Here is a 14379-nt window from a genome sequence, read left to right on the forward strand (position 1 = left end):
CCTGGAGGATTAAGTCCTATTTTCGAAACCTCTCGTTCGCAGATTTTGTGTATCTGTCAAGGTCCGGCGTCCACGGTCTAGTTTACACAACAAGTAGTCGACTGTCCACGATCCTCAGTTGCCACTATTTCTAAGCTTTATACCATTGGTGGAACACCTGGTTGCATCCAATGGCATATTGTCCTTTCGACATATATAGTATGGACAGCGCGGGTACAGAGGATTATACCAGCGATAATGTCGACTTCGACTTCGACGGTATAACCGACACGGAAACGCAGCCAACGGACAATTCTGACGAAGAGGATGATGATGATTGGCTGTACAAATGGATTCATGAAGCTAGAATACTAGACGCGGACCTAGAAACATTGCCCGGACCCCCCATTGAGCCGCAAGGAAATACGCGTTTAAATGAGTCTGCTCTGGAGCCTATGCCTGGTAGTCCTGCGAGCCTCGGCCCCGGATTTGAAGCCCGGCAAGAGAGTCCGCCAAACACATTTCCAAATGGGGGGAATGCGGCAGCAGCAACAACAGCCGCCGCCACTTGCAGTTTCGCCGTAAGGCCTCCCCGCAGAGACATCCACCATGCGGAGAAAGGTTTTTGCGCCAAATGCCTCCACGAAGGTTGCAACAACGTTATGTATAGCAAAAAGAAGGGAAAAGCCGTCGATAACCTTCTCCAACAACATCAAAGGAAGAAGCATGCCGCTTGGGTTCAGGGTAAGACTGTAAAGGAGCGGTGTACCGTCGAACATGTTCCAATCAAACTCGCAGACGCAATCCGACGATTCGATTGATTTTCTCAACTGTCTATGGATTTGTCCTTCGAACTTCGATTCTGAAAATGTATGCTATAACTACCTTTTCTTTTTTTCTTTTTTTTTTTTTTTCCCGTTCTGCTCAAATTATTGTTCCCCCCGTCGTCGAACCTTCAGAACTTTTCTTGTAAATGCGCCACCAAAAAAGGTGAAAAAAGAAATTTAATACAAAAAAAAAGGATTTTGTCCATGGTTTTTTGACAATTACCGGTTGTCTCGACCTGGGTGCCAAAATTAGAAAGGTAATCGCATTCAAGAGAGAACCTGTAAGTAGGATTAGGGCACTTCAGTCTCGGAAATATAAGGGTCACTTTTTCCAGGATTAGTTGAAGACGATTTCTGGAAAGTACTTAATTATCCGATTCTTGTCCAGGGTCTTCAAAGCTCCCTGGGGCTCAAAGACCCAATTATAGCCCGTAGTGTGTGTGGTCCGGGGACACCGTGTGGGGATCCGAAAACGGAATTAGCTACACAAGGAAGAAGCGAAGTCGAACAGAACGGCTGGAGTACGCTTGCAGCAGTCAAAAGCCAGAAATATTGGTGCCTTGTTTGCCTGTTTTCGAGAATATGTAGATTCGCTTGGGTCTCCTCTGGAGGATATCTCGCTGGAAGCCAGGGATCCACCAAATGTAATACCTACAAAAATTTAAAGTAATCATGCGTCTGACATGTTTTTGCGACCGTAGTGCCCGCAAAAAAAGGTAGCCATGCGCACACTATTGGTCATTGTGGAATGTTAGACGGCAAGTTCCCCAGGTTTGGGCAGGCTGCTCCCTGGCTCCACCCGGCTATCAGGATAAAGCGGCTCGGTTAAAACCTAGGAATTAGGTGCTTTATTGCACATATGCAGAGAGAAACACCTGCTTTGAAGTGTCGCAGTGACGTATGCCGGGCCTCCACTCTCAAATACCTCTACAAAACATACATACATAGCAAAATTAGTGTAACCACTCCGCTTCCTAAAATGGCGTAACTTTGGCTTGCTCCGAAACCTGGATATCAGGATAGGGTCCTTTTCGAGCCATGCCTACCCCTTGAATTCCCTAGAGCTCACAGAGTTCCCTATGCCTACAAGTAGATGTAGCGACAGGCCGACCTGTGATTGAGCTGCATGAGACTGCTCGACCAGGGCAGCCACACCATTCCTTTCGGAGTTTACCAAGTTGCAGGGGCTAGTCCTGTGGCTGGCCAAGGTCCCTACACCGGGCATGCTGACACTTACTGGATCTACTTGAATCCCGAACTCCCCAGTGGTAGATTTCCTTCTTTGCACCTGAGGAAGCCGACCTCAAGGATATTCTCGATTAAAATTTCTTCATTCACGTTTAGACCAACAATGCACTGGCTAGGGCTAGGGTGGGACATCCGCTCCCGTAAGGTCGCAGCTAGACCCTCCCGCCTCAAATGTCTTGACGCCGCACCGCTAACCTAACAGTGGGGACCCACTTGTGTTTTTTAGCTGGCGAATCATCATCCTCTAATCCTACTAGGACACAATTCCATGTTGTAGGTATAGGGAATCTTGAAGGCTTCTCCAAAAGTTTCTCACCCGCTTCGAGGAGAGAGAGCTTACATATCCTAAATAGAGGGGTGGCCAGCTTCGACAAGCTGTCTGCTGACTGAACAAAAGCTGTTGTCAGTACCCACCCTAAACAACTCTTGAGGCATCTAATATCGTCTCGGATGCTATCGATAGGCGAACGAGTGAGTGCACACATGGAGGGGTTTTGGGATTTTTAAAAACTTTTGGAGGAATTCAGAATAAATTAGTCAATTTTTGTTGTTTTTCAAACCACCCCCTGTCTAGCCCTAAAGAAAATAGGCTTCCTACGCACGTCGATAGCACCCCTAAACCTACTTCTGTTGACATGTCGCCGTACCCACCACATCGTCCATGGATCGATTTGACCCTAACACATCATCATCGCACCGCCGTTGGACGTGATGGGGGGGTTAGAATAGATTTGATGTAGACTTTAGTTAGGAATTTCATGATTCTTCAGCTCCGAGGCATCGTAGCCAGCCTCGTATATAAGGTGGCGAAACCCGCTTCGAGATGGCCATTAAACGTCCATAAGGGTTTCAGATATCACCGATCCCGTCTTCTGGATCATATTACCAAATTCGCCCGCTTTGCGAAGCGCTTTTCTACTTGCCGATACGACTTCCTTTACAATCCTTGCGGCCCACATATCTATATCCTTTAATCAACTTGAGAATTAACGCTGGTCCGAAAAGAAATCCCGATATCGACGTCTGTAGAGTGTCACACGTGACCTCGTCGCACCTATCTCCCTCCAAGATGGATATAGACCACCGTCATCGTCTTCTCGAAACCTGCCAATATGGCCAATGCACACCGCTCTCCCCTTGTGCTGAGTGTCAAGGTGGTCTTCCGAATTACCATCCCGGTTACCCAAATGCAACCGGGGCACCGGCTGGGCCACAGCATCTCGACAACCCGCGGTTGTTCCGTGGGGTTGCCCAGAACTTTCTAGCGCAGACCCCAAATTTATACTTCGGCCCGCAATTCGGCCCGCTAGACGACCCCGATAACAACGGTGGTGGAGCCAAATTCGACGCCCCGGCTAATATACAGTATGCAAATGCTGGTGCTGGCTGGACTCAAGCGGTCAACTTGCTGATTCCTAACGCCCCTGACGTAAATGACAATATCCCGGCAGTAGTGCCTGCCCCGCAACTCATTGACGTGGGGTATGGGGGTGGCTGGGCAGGCACCTTCCCCGACCAACCACAACACTTCTTTCATAACCAAACCGTTGGTCATGGAGTGGATGCTGGGCTCGCTTATATGCAATACACACTGCCTACTCCGGGGAATGCACATGGTCGTCTCCCAGGCATGCCGACGGGTGCCAGAAGAGCACCCCGTGGGGGTTACCACGGGGAGCAACTTTTTGTCGCCACCTGCCATTACCCAGGTTGCGGGCGCGTCATGTATAGCAGGAGGGAGGGAAAAGCCTCCGACAACCTTTACCAGAGGCACCAAAAGCTCAAGCACCCAGATTGGGTCAGAAACAAATCTCCTGAGCAGCGAGGTTCTGTTGAGCCCTATTCACCCTGAAAGCCCGGAGTCCGATTGACAAGGACTTTCTCGATAGTCTATAGATCCATCCCTCAATTCTAGAAACACACCTATCATTTTTCTGGCTGTTCATGGGTTGTTATTTGGGCTGGGATTGTTATTAGTGTCTAGTGAATACTCTGTGCGCTAGTTGCTATTGCTGCTCCGGGCGAGTTTATGAGGAGACCAAAAAGTTTGACCTTACCGAATATAGTAACGCATTAAAAAAAAATTAAAAAAAATAAAAAATAAAAAATTTAAACACATCGTAATATCAGAGTACATCCGTAGTGATGCCCACTGTTGGAGCATTATTAGCTGTGAGAAATATCTTTTATATCGGAATTAACTTCAGATGATAGTGATTTGTAGGAAGACCCCATCCGATTCCTATTGAAGTTCAAAGCTTGCAAGGCTTTGATGCCTACTGTTATCCAACATGACCAGATGGACCCTGGTTTCGCTCGCCTAACTCGCAAGAAGAAGCAAGTCAGGACGAGACAAGGGAAGAATCGCCTAAAACACATTAGATAAGACCGCATCTCATCCCGTCCGGTATCCACCAGAAACAAGGGACCATACCTGTACCAGCATCAAGCTCTCCAGGCCGGTTTATCGTCTAGGTTAGGGTACAATGATTAAACCCACCAAATCCACCATCACGATATGTTCATCGCGGCGAAGCCGAGGGCATTCTCGAAGCTGGGGTAATATTTAGCCTTTCTTCACCTGCAAACCCATTGATCTGTAGCTTACGATCTGGTAATCCAGCCTAGACGGCCCAGAAAATCCAGGCTAGTAAGAAGCACAGACATGATTTGGTCCAGTCATCGGATGCACGCAACGGTTCCGGTTTGGATGGGATTCGGAGGAATTGATCGAGGACGGAAGACCCGGTTCCTCGGTCGAGCTCAAGGCACCTAGGCATGTCGCAACCTCGAGGTCTCGAAAGGACACGAAATCGGGATTCAAGCCTGCGCAAATCGCCGCCAAAGGGAAATGGATCAAATTGCCCACTAATACTATGTATGAGAAAATTTCTTCGATTCTAGGAATCCTCACGACCTTTCCTAATCTCTGTGACTCTGGGGTTTTACACGGGGTGTGCAGCCGTAGTACGAGGGCGGGTTTGAGTCAGGCGCAAAGACCATACGTTATTGCAATCTTGACGGATGTTGCCGGTAAATGTGTGGGTTTGGAGTTGCGTAGGTTGTGGGCCACACAAGGCGGGAGAGGGGAAATTCCAAGTTGTTCTAACGTTGCATTTTGCGGCTTTAGGGGTTCCTAAATTCATATCGGCCTCTCTGGGGCCTGGAAGATTCGCTGAATATATGCTGGATCAATTCCGTTCAACTGCAAGACAAAAAAAACTGTGTGGCGGAAAAATTAAAAGAGCTCTGGAGGGGCCGTTCTTATGAATCCCAGCCGCAGCCAGAGACCATCCTAATATGATTAGGACTCCAAGCTTGGCGCTGGATTAGGGACCTAAAATGTTGACACCCAATCATTCGTGCAGCCTCAGCTTTGAGCCTAATATTATGACTTGATCGCAGAAAAAGAGAGGTGGGGTTGTCTATTGTGTGACTTCATGCGTTCTACAACGTCGTAACATACGGTGGGCTCCGCGACAAACATGCATGGACACCTTGCATCTCGCCAGCACTTTTTTCAACAAAGCATTTACGGCACATTTCAAATATCTTGATCCTGAAATCAGTTCAAGGGCTCTGGTATCATGTACATATTCACATATATATACCCTAATGAAGCATCTTCCGTTTGATATTTTTCTCAGACCAGACCAGTTATCTAGCAGTCTATTCCTCATACACATTGTCTCTATATCGTTTTTCCCTTTGAGCTTCATCGCCAAATTAAATTACCTGTCTTTGAACGCGATATATTTTTCTCTCAATCCTTTAAGCCACAATACGATCCAAAGCCGTTGACTGTTATCTGAAATTAGAAAAGGTTTAACTACCAATACAAACATTGGTCAAATTGCAGTCATCTGCGCGCTGCGAACTCAAGAATTTCGATTTACCATTTATTCAATGGGTGCTTCGCATTTCCCAGTCTGGAGCGGTTCGACTCTCGAAGACCAGGACTCCGTGAACGGGGGCCGCCATGATCCCAGATATGCACCCTCTTTGCAAGAGGAGTACATAGCTCTCGGGTATGACAAAGTGGATATTTGTTATGAGAATCCATGGTGGTTGCTACCCAGTGATGACGAGGGCTCTTCTGCGTCTATGTCCGATAGCGAGGCAGATTTGTTAGGGTCGATATGTGCGGTATGTTAATCTAAAGGGCCCAAACTCCTATTCTGGTACATTCCTAACACAGCGATTCTAGGACGGCGCAATATCGGGAGAAACAGGTTTAGGGTTAGAAAATAGTTTTTGCACCACTTTGAGCGGAATGGGTGCGCTGGCTGAATCCGACTTCTTAGAGTCGGCTGACAGCAAGTTTATAACCGGAACACCTCTAGACAGCAATCGTTTATATGCGACGGCGGGTGCATTAGGAAACCAGTTGTGCCATCCAGGGATTAACGGACCAATTTTGACCGACGAAAACCCAGAGACTTACCTCTACCCGCAGCCTAGTCGGGCAAATGGTTGCCAATCCAGAACTGCTGCAGACAGCTGCAATAACGCACCCTCCTACCTAGAGGGACCCACAACGCGGCATTCAGTGCAGGGGATTTTAAATGCCGTACAGGGGATTCAGAGCGAGATTTCGAGAGTGCTCGAATATATATCTCGTCATGAGAGGAACGAGTCCCTTTCTTGTCCAGGATGCACAAATTATTGGACACACAGCTCATACAATGTACCCCAAACTAAAATAACGGAGCGAGAACTACAATATCATGATGGGCCGCGAAGAGAGCGGACTATCAAGTGCGAACCGAGTGTATATCAGCCGACCAACCATCTCGGTACACGATATTGTTCCCGGGGTGTCCAATCATGGCCCGAGACGGAATATTAGAAAATATGAAGATATATCTGGTGGAATGCTGCTTCGGAGTCTACAAATGGAGAAACCCGGACGAAATATAACTTGACAGGCCAACCGTCGGATTAAGTACCAGCATCAACACTCTTCGTTCCCGAGCTCGAGGAGGCGGAAACAAAGTATACAACTTAATTAATCTCGAGACTCAATTAAGTATAAGTTAACAACTGTCATGTTTATGTAACAAAGCCCAAATACCAACAGATTGCAATAGCCTTAATACTTTTTTTTTTTTTTTTTTGGACCAAATTGAGTATTCTCTTCTCGTGGATTAGCATATCTTCCCGCGTCGCATCAATTATGGTTACCAGCCTACACAACCCGCTATTATCTCAAATCTCAGGTCTGAACTTTCCAGCCAATTCAGGCCTTGAGAATTCGAGTTCCACAATCACAAACTGCAGGCTCTACGGCGCTTTAGTGCAGCAGGCGCTCTTGCCTCTCCAAGAAAAATATAAATATAGCAGATTTACGGATCCGGGGAAACCCGAAGACAAGCTTTTTGAGCCTTCATACAGACACAAGTACGATACTTCTTCTCACCGCGATATTTGCGATAAATGCGTCGAGGGATCAGATCCTGTCTGCGAGGAAGCTCTAGTAGCCTTGTGCAGTAATCTTCACTGTGACGAAACCCGACTAGTACCGAGGCAGAGGTTAGGGTTTAGTGCGGCGGCCGTGCAAAAAAAATAGCTCCCCCCTTTATGAATGCCGGGTACGAGACCCAAACCAGGCCAGTTACACATTTCGGGTCGATTGCATCCGGTGATACAGTTATGAAATCCGGCAAAGATCGTGATATAGTTGCGGAGAGAGACAGAGTTATTGCATTTGAAATGGAGGGCGCTGGAGTCTGGGACAACCTTTCTTGTACGGTTATTAAAGGGGTTTGTGACTATGCAGATAGTAATAAAAATAAGAGATGGCAAGATTTCGCTACCACGGCAGCATGCGCCACGAAAGCGCTTCTGGACAAGTACCATAAATAGACAAATGAGATATAACACGTGCACATAATCAAATATTCATTTCCCAGCAATTACCAGCAGTTTCGGAGTTTATGATCCTATGTTGTGACACAAACAGGAGACATACATATATACCTAGGTAATCAGTCCTATGAATGCAAATTTATAGTCCTGAAAACTCCTAAGAGTTTTCTTTCTGATGACTACCGGGACCCCCAAATGATCTCCAATCAAAAAATTACAAGTTCTCAATAGTGGCTTCTATTGTATTTGATACTAAGTATTCTCAGTACGGCCGTACAACCACGGGCTGATATGATATCACATTAGTAAGTCGGAAGATTAGCTCTGTGTTCCAGAGTAGGGTTCTTGCGCGACAAACCCATTTCGTAGTAAAATAACGCTTTATGCCATCAACTGGCAATCTTAAATCGGAAACGCCAGGAATTGAAGCGTTATATATCTTTATTTGCGTAAGCTCCATCCTGTAAGACAAAATCATGTTAATACTGGGCCATACGCTTTATTTATGTAGAGTTGAATCGATTGGAAGGTTGACAGTTAACAAGTGTGTTGGTTAATTGGGTGGCCCTGTTTCATATTCGCGAGACTTGTCTCCTTCAGCATCATAAACGATTCGCTCTGAAAAATGAGTAACATAACGAATTTTCTTTCTCTACAGTGTCTAGATACGGCTCTAAGTCTCTAGCTATTTTTATTGTGCTTTCAGATGCTCACAATCCATCAAGAAATATTCGAAATAATATCTACCGAAGCGAGAGTCATATGTTACATCATGATCTTGTGAGTGTTTTATGATTGGCGTAAAGCTTCCTTAAATTGTATCCCTGTAATGTAATTCCGATTTGCGACGACAGGTGGCACAGGTGTGCGGCAATAAGGAAAGGAGAGATCAGCCGTCAACGCATGCCGCATCATGCAGGTACCGTAGCTCACCTTTGAACACAACCAAGGGGATGTCCAAGACTGTGGTTTAAATGACACGGATTGCAGTTAGCAAATGGGACGAATTCGTTAGTGGCCGCAATTGACCGGTTCGTGAATCGAATCATGATTGCCCATTCAAGTTTTATTTATGACGCTAATCAAATCGATCGATTTGGTGGACACTAAGTAAGTATTCGTTATCGTCTGTCCGAATGGACTCCAAAGGCGACTTATTAGCTGCTAGTGTAAGACACTGACAGTCTTCGACGCTAGTCGCCTCAGTACACTTAGACCACGGAGGCTTGTTAGCAGGTGTTGTTGGTGACCCGGTGTTCGCTTCCAAAACCAGTAGAATGATAACTTTCAAATCCTTTATTTTAGTTCAAAGATATTATCTTTTCAACAGTTGCGAGGACTGTCAGTGGACCGAACCAACTACAATCTCAGATACTGGCCCGCCATGTACCATCATTTCGTTGGATGCATAATTGGGGTGCGAGAAAGGGCCACGATGCATTTTTGTTTCTCAGACTTGCATTTTGGAACCGTCAATGCACTGAGCGAGTACAAATATGTCCGCGGTACGTTGCAATGTTGAGCTATAACACTCCAAATTTATCGACAATTCTGGATATGGTGAAACAAATATGCATATCCATATTGAAAGTGTTGGCTCTGATCCGATGACAGCTAGCGACAGCCGCGTCGCCTGGGTCACCCAATGTCACCCAATGTCACCCAGTGACACCCAGTGACAGCCAACGACAGCCAACGACCAACGACAGCTGTCCGATCAACACCCCCAAATTAAGATTTTGCAGACAATCTGCGGGAAAATCAGTTATTTTTCTCAATGTCTCATAGCCGTAATATACCTGCTTCTGGCCTACCTGCTCTCTATACCTCATACCCGACATCATCGTACAGCTTTCTTCGTGCACCTTCGAGAATATCGCCTCGATCTAGTAGTCTGCTACCGATTCTGACGATTTCACCGTTGGCCTTCTTTACAGCATTCACAACACCTGGCCTTTGCTCGTGGCCGATTAGCGACCAACCGAGGCCCTTTTATCTCTGCCTTCGAGTATCTGACAGCCTTTTACTGTAAGCGGCCGGCTTCAAAGCTCCCTGCTCCGAGTTGATAGGGTTGAGGTCATTTATCTTTACGATCGACACATTAAGATAGTTCATAAGACCCAATCTTCATAATGGCGAATCAAGAACGCGTTTGGAAACCGCTGATAGAGTGGCCGATGGACCCCCAAGTTCGAATTAACGAATTGAAACGTATGCTTGATGATGCAAGCATCTGCGATGAACAAAAAGCAAACGTAAGAACCGTCATAATCGACATGGAAACTGGCAAGAATATCAAACCCATATACCAAGACGGTAAAGGCATGAATTTTTCTGATGCAGATGTCTCTAAAATCGCTTGGCTAGAGGTATTCAATTTTTAGTTTGATATAATGAATCATTATCTTATTGCTAACTATATTGTCTTCAGGGCGGGCTAATGCTCCCAAACAGTTGCCTTTATTCTCAACCAGGCGCCAGAACTGTACGTGGAAATTTGATTTTTTTTTTTTTTTTTTTTTTTTTTTGAGTTTGAGTTTGGGTTTGCGCGTTCTGATTTGCCCCAGCTATGGCGGCAGCAGGCGGACCCTCTATCTTCACCCACGTATTGGATGACACGGGATCCGACTATCTTACGCTGCTACGTAAGATGCTTTCGCAAAAGCATTGTGTTAACTTTTATTTGAGATCGCTCCGTGTTAGGTACAAATTTCCGGGCCAGTGGGCAAGCAAGTAGGGAGTGGGGCTGAAAGTGGAGAGTCAATGTCTTCACCAAAGACATACCGGTTGTTACCAATGGTCAGACAGTTTCGAATACTGACGGTGCTCGCTGCGTATACTATGATGTTTACAATGCATAGTGTAGAAAATTGAGAGTTTATTTTTATTTTATTTTTATTTTGTCAAAGTTAAACAACCTTTCGATCCTTCTAATAGTTAATATTTTCCTTTGTTTGGCGAAGTGTGTGTTAGGATAACCGTGGATTTGATATCATGTAAATTATAAATCGCGGAAATTATCAAAAAATTTTTTATTGAGATTTTAGTGTTATATCTATCCTGGCGCTGGTAGCTTCTCGATGTGTGGATCGACCCGCAATCTGGGCTCGGTTTGACGTGAACCAAGAGTTACAAGCTTCTGTATTTGACGGAAATCGGTCCGCTTTGAGTTAACACTCGAAAGATGTATCCAAATCTAACTATTGATGCACTAGCATTGCAGCAGGTCCATCTATGTTTTATTGCCAGTTCTAAAGGCTAGTGTTGTGTCACAGTTGCATGCTGGATTAATTCTTGAAGCTACTTTTGTACATCTGTCTCCCGCTTCATGCGAATACTATTAGGGCAAGATACATGATTTCGGCGTAAGAGGAAATGGTTCCACAATAATATCAAGGACTTGATGGGAGAAACCGAAGTATCGAAAATTCGTGGGGAATAATCCGGCCGAGACTGAGCAAGAACATAATATTCCGGTATGCATTATAATTCATCCCGGTATCCTCCTGTTTCCTGAGTATCGGTCGCTTCATTATTACCAGGGTTTTTTAAGTTGGTAATTTGATCTAAAACACCCCACCAGAAGCTGTACTTTGTGTATGTAGTATCCGTGTCCGCTTGTTCGCCGACCGTAAAGTATTTCGGAGGCTTGCTAAGAAGGTTGGGCAATCCCAATACTAATGGTACCTTAACCATCATAACCCCGTCTTGCAGTGTGTCACGATCTTTAGGGATCGGCCAATCTGGGACGTCCAGGCTTCTATATTTGCCCGGGGAGGAACTGACTGCCTGGGATACCAAATATTGCTGGAATATTCCCGCCGCGATATCAATCTTTCCACTGAGCTTATCGACCACGACGGATATGAGTTCACCCCATCTATCCGGGTCAAGGTTCTTTACCACCTCTCCTAGGTTAATCTCCGGATAAGCAAAGGTAAGGAGAAGATCAGTTCCATGTTTTGCAACAGAATCCCATGGCCAACGATAGTTCAGCATGTAGTATCGGCCTTTGTATGCTTCGTACATGGCCCGGACATTAGCCATAAACATCGAGTCTTGGACGATTTTGGTGTAACAGCTGTGCCAGTCCCAGAGACATACTCTGTCAGTCGCTGGCCCTTTGAAGTATATGGTAGACTTCTCGATATATTCCATAATCGAACCAGGGAAGCTGAGTCCTACCAGCCTTGTGAAGTCAGGCTTGTTTTTGATTTTCAGGCCCTGGGTAAAGCTAGCGGCTTCTGTAGCCACGTGAGATGATATGACTGAGTCGAGTTTGTCCCAGTAGCGATTCGCTATCACACAGTATTAATAAATCCTGCTTTTGAAGAGAAAGGGTACGGATAAGGGTATGGCCTACGTTTTCCAAGTGCGTATACCGGTATCTCCTTGATCAGTTTGCCGTCAACCGCTGGCCCAAAAGGGAACAGCCCATTTTTATGATCACTGCACGCCATTGCATTGTTTACTTCTATGATTTTATCTATAGAAGCACTTTGTAAAGATTTAATGTCGCCGTCCGGGTACCCAACCTGTTTTGCGAAATTCATGTATTCATCGTTCAGCTTTCCCGAACGATCCCACTTCCATTCGTATGCCGGGCTTTGAACAAGGACCTTCTTGAATAGCGGATCTCGCAAAGTTCCATCATCATTTCTCGCGATTAGGTGATGTAAAATGGAACCACCGCCAGCCGATTCGCCCCACGCACTAACGTTACCGGGGTCACCATTGAGTTGTTGTATATATTTTTGCACAAACTCTAAGAGAAGCCTCTGGTCCGTAAGGCCCGCGTTGGGGGTCCCATGCGCTTCCATGTAAGAGCCGGCCAACCAGCCAAGGGCGCCGAGTCGATAGTTTCCAGTAACGAATATCACGCCGTTGCCATGAAGGGCGGCGCTGCGAATAGCTCCGACACCCCCATACAGCATACCCTGAGTCTTTTTGTTGTACTTTGCACCAAAAATGTATGCGCCACCATAGAACCATACGATTACTGGCAAAGGCTCCGTGTAAGATGTAAGGTTTGCAGGGACGTATATATCTAGGAACAAGCAATCTTCATTTTGATCCTTTGGGTCTTGAGTGAGCTCGAGGGCGAAACTTGGGCTAGCCTTGCAAGCAGGGGATTTGAGGAGTTTCAAAGGGACTGCTAGACAGTTTGCGGGTTTATCGTTGCTGGTATTGAAGCTCTCATCTGGAGATTCTGCAGCCATGAAGCGACGCGCACCGGTCGGGGGAAGACCGAAACGGACGTCGCGATAGACCTTGACCTATAAGAGCCATCTGTCAAAATCATGCGTCTTCATAATAGCGCGGAACGCCCGATCGAAGAAGTAACTTGCATCTGTAACATTATTGATCGCCCTAGGGCTATACGTTCCCCATTTCAGCTTGAGATCTGGAAGACTACAGAAGGCGCCGCCAACGAAAAAAATCGAAGTAAAAGAGGATATCTCGAGAATTTCGACAAGACGCATCGTTGCGAAGGAGAAGAAGTTCTCCGAAATTTAAACGAATACAATATATAAATACAGAGGCGTCAAAGTTAACCGCAGATACAGTGTTACTCAGATCACACAGTGTTTTGTGTATTCGACCAGACTTCTCTGGAAACCCAGCATTGGGGTATAAATAATCGCACTTCCATCGTATTCTTCTGACCTTAGCACGGAAAACAGAGCCAACCCCTCATCTCGAAAGAGGAAGAGCTGAACTTCAGTAGCACCAGCTGAGAAACATATGTGCATATCCGAGCATCTTGCCGTCTAGAGCCTCAATATGATTCGCTCGAAGGTAAGCCCATTTATGCGTGGCGCCGCACTGCGAGACTCTAGAACCGTGCCTTCCGATGATATTCCGTCAAAGCCTTGAGGGAGGCAGATTCGTGTTCAAAAACTTATGACAAATAGCTAGTGCAGATAGCCTTAGGCAAGATAAAGAGCGAGAGATGGTTACTTGGGTCATTTAGGATCGAAACTATGGGAACAGTTTCCTTCCCCCGATTGCGATGCCGACTTTTTGCCACTGGAAGGTGCGCGGTGAAGCCACGGGAGCGCTAGTGTATTCCAAAGTGCGAACCCAGTCCCGTCTTGGCATTTAGAGGGCGATATCCCAATACCGCAGCTGAATTCCGAAGAACCTCACACTCCTAAGATGGGTAGTGGCACACCGAAATAAACTCCTTACCCATCATTAAAATCGATTTGGCAGATAAAACGGTCTGTATTTTCGAGATATCCCAGAGATCAAACATTGTAATTACTACCGACAGGCTGCTACAACGTGATAACTCTCAGAATCAATGGGAATGCCGCGGGCTTCAGAGCTCGAGGTGAAACTGAAATGGCTTTGAGCCACCACCGCACACCATGCATGGCATTATATGCATGCAACGAGAGCTGCATTTCAGCTGTGCGCACAGAGGAATTAATGGTATGATGTGAGCTGAAAT

General features: G+C 46.0%; 4 protein-coding genes across 4 annotated transcripts; 3 read left to right on the forward strand and 1 right to left on the reverse strand.

Moving 5' to 3' along the window:
* Window positions 1-200: 200 nt before the first annotated feature.
* Window positions 201-800, forward strand: DFL_000713 (uncharacterized protein; the record flags this gene model as incomplete). The annotated part of the gene is made up of 1 exon (XM_067636665.1): window positions 201-800. One exon carries the CDS (start codon window positions 201-203, stop codon window positions 798-800), a length of 600 nt encoding a protein of 199 aa, XP_067495262.1.
* Window positions 801-3123: 2323 nt separating this feature from the next.
* Window positions 3124-3906, forward strand: DFL_000714 (uncharacterized protein; the record flags this gene model as incomplete). Its single annotated transcript, XM_067636676.1, has 1 exon — window positions 3124-3906. The coding sequence occupies one exon, from the start codon at window positions 3124-3126 to the stop codon at window positions 3904-3906; it is 783 nt and encodes a 260-aa protein (XP_067495263.1).
* A 2054-nt stretch (window positions 3907-5960) lies between these two features.
* DFL_000715 (uncharacterized protein) lies at window positions 5961-6368 on the forward strand (the record flags this gene model as incomplete). Its single annotated transcript, XM_067636687.1, has 3 exons — window positions 5961-6200; window positions 6262-6293; window positions 6359-6368. 3 exons carry the CDS (start codon window positions 5961-5963, stop codon window positions 6366-6368), a joined length of 282 nt encoding a protein of 93 aa, XP_067495264.1.
* Window positions 6369-11405: 5037 nt separating this feature from the next.
* On the reverse strand, window positions 11406-13141 carry DFL_000716 (uncharacterized protein; the record flags this gene model as incomplete). Its single annotated transcript, XM_067636698.1, has 2 exons — window positions 11406-12220; window positions 12286-13141. The coding sequence occupies 2 exons, from the start codon at window positions 13139-13141 to the stop codon at window positions 11406-11408; spliced, it is 1671 nt and encodes a 556-aa protein (XP_067495265.1).
* Window positions 13142-14379: the final 1238 nt, after the last annotated feature.

The sequence above is a fragment of the Arthrobotrys flagrans genome (assembly GCF_004000055.1).
Source record: "Arthrobotrys flagrans strain CBS H-5679 chromosome Unknown unitig_15, whole genome shotgun sequence".
Classification (NCBI taxonomy): Eukaryota; Fungi; Ascomycota; class Orbiliomycetes; order Orbiliales; family Orbiliaceae; genus Arthrobotrys; species Arthrobotrys flagrans.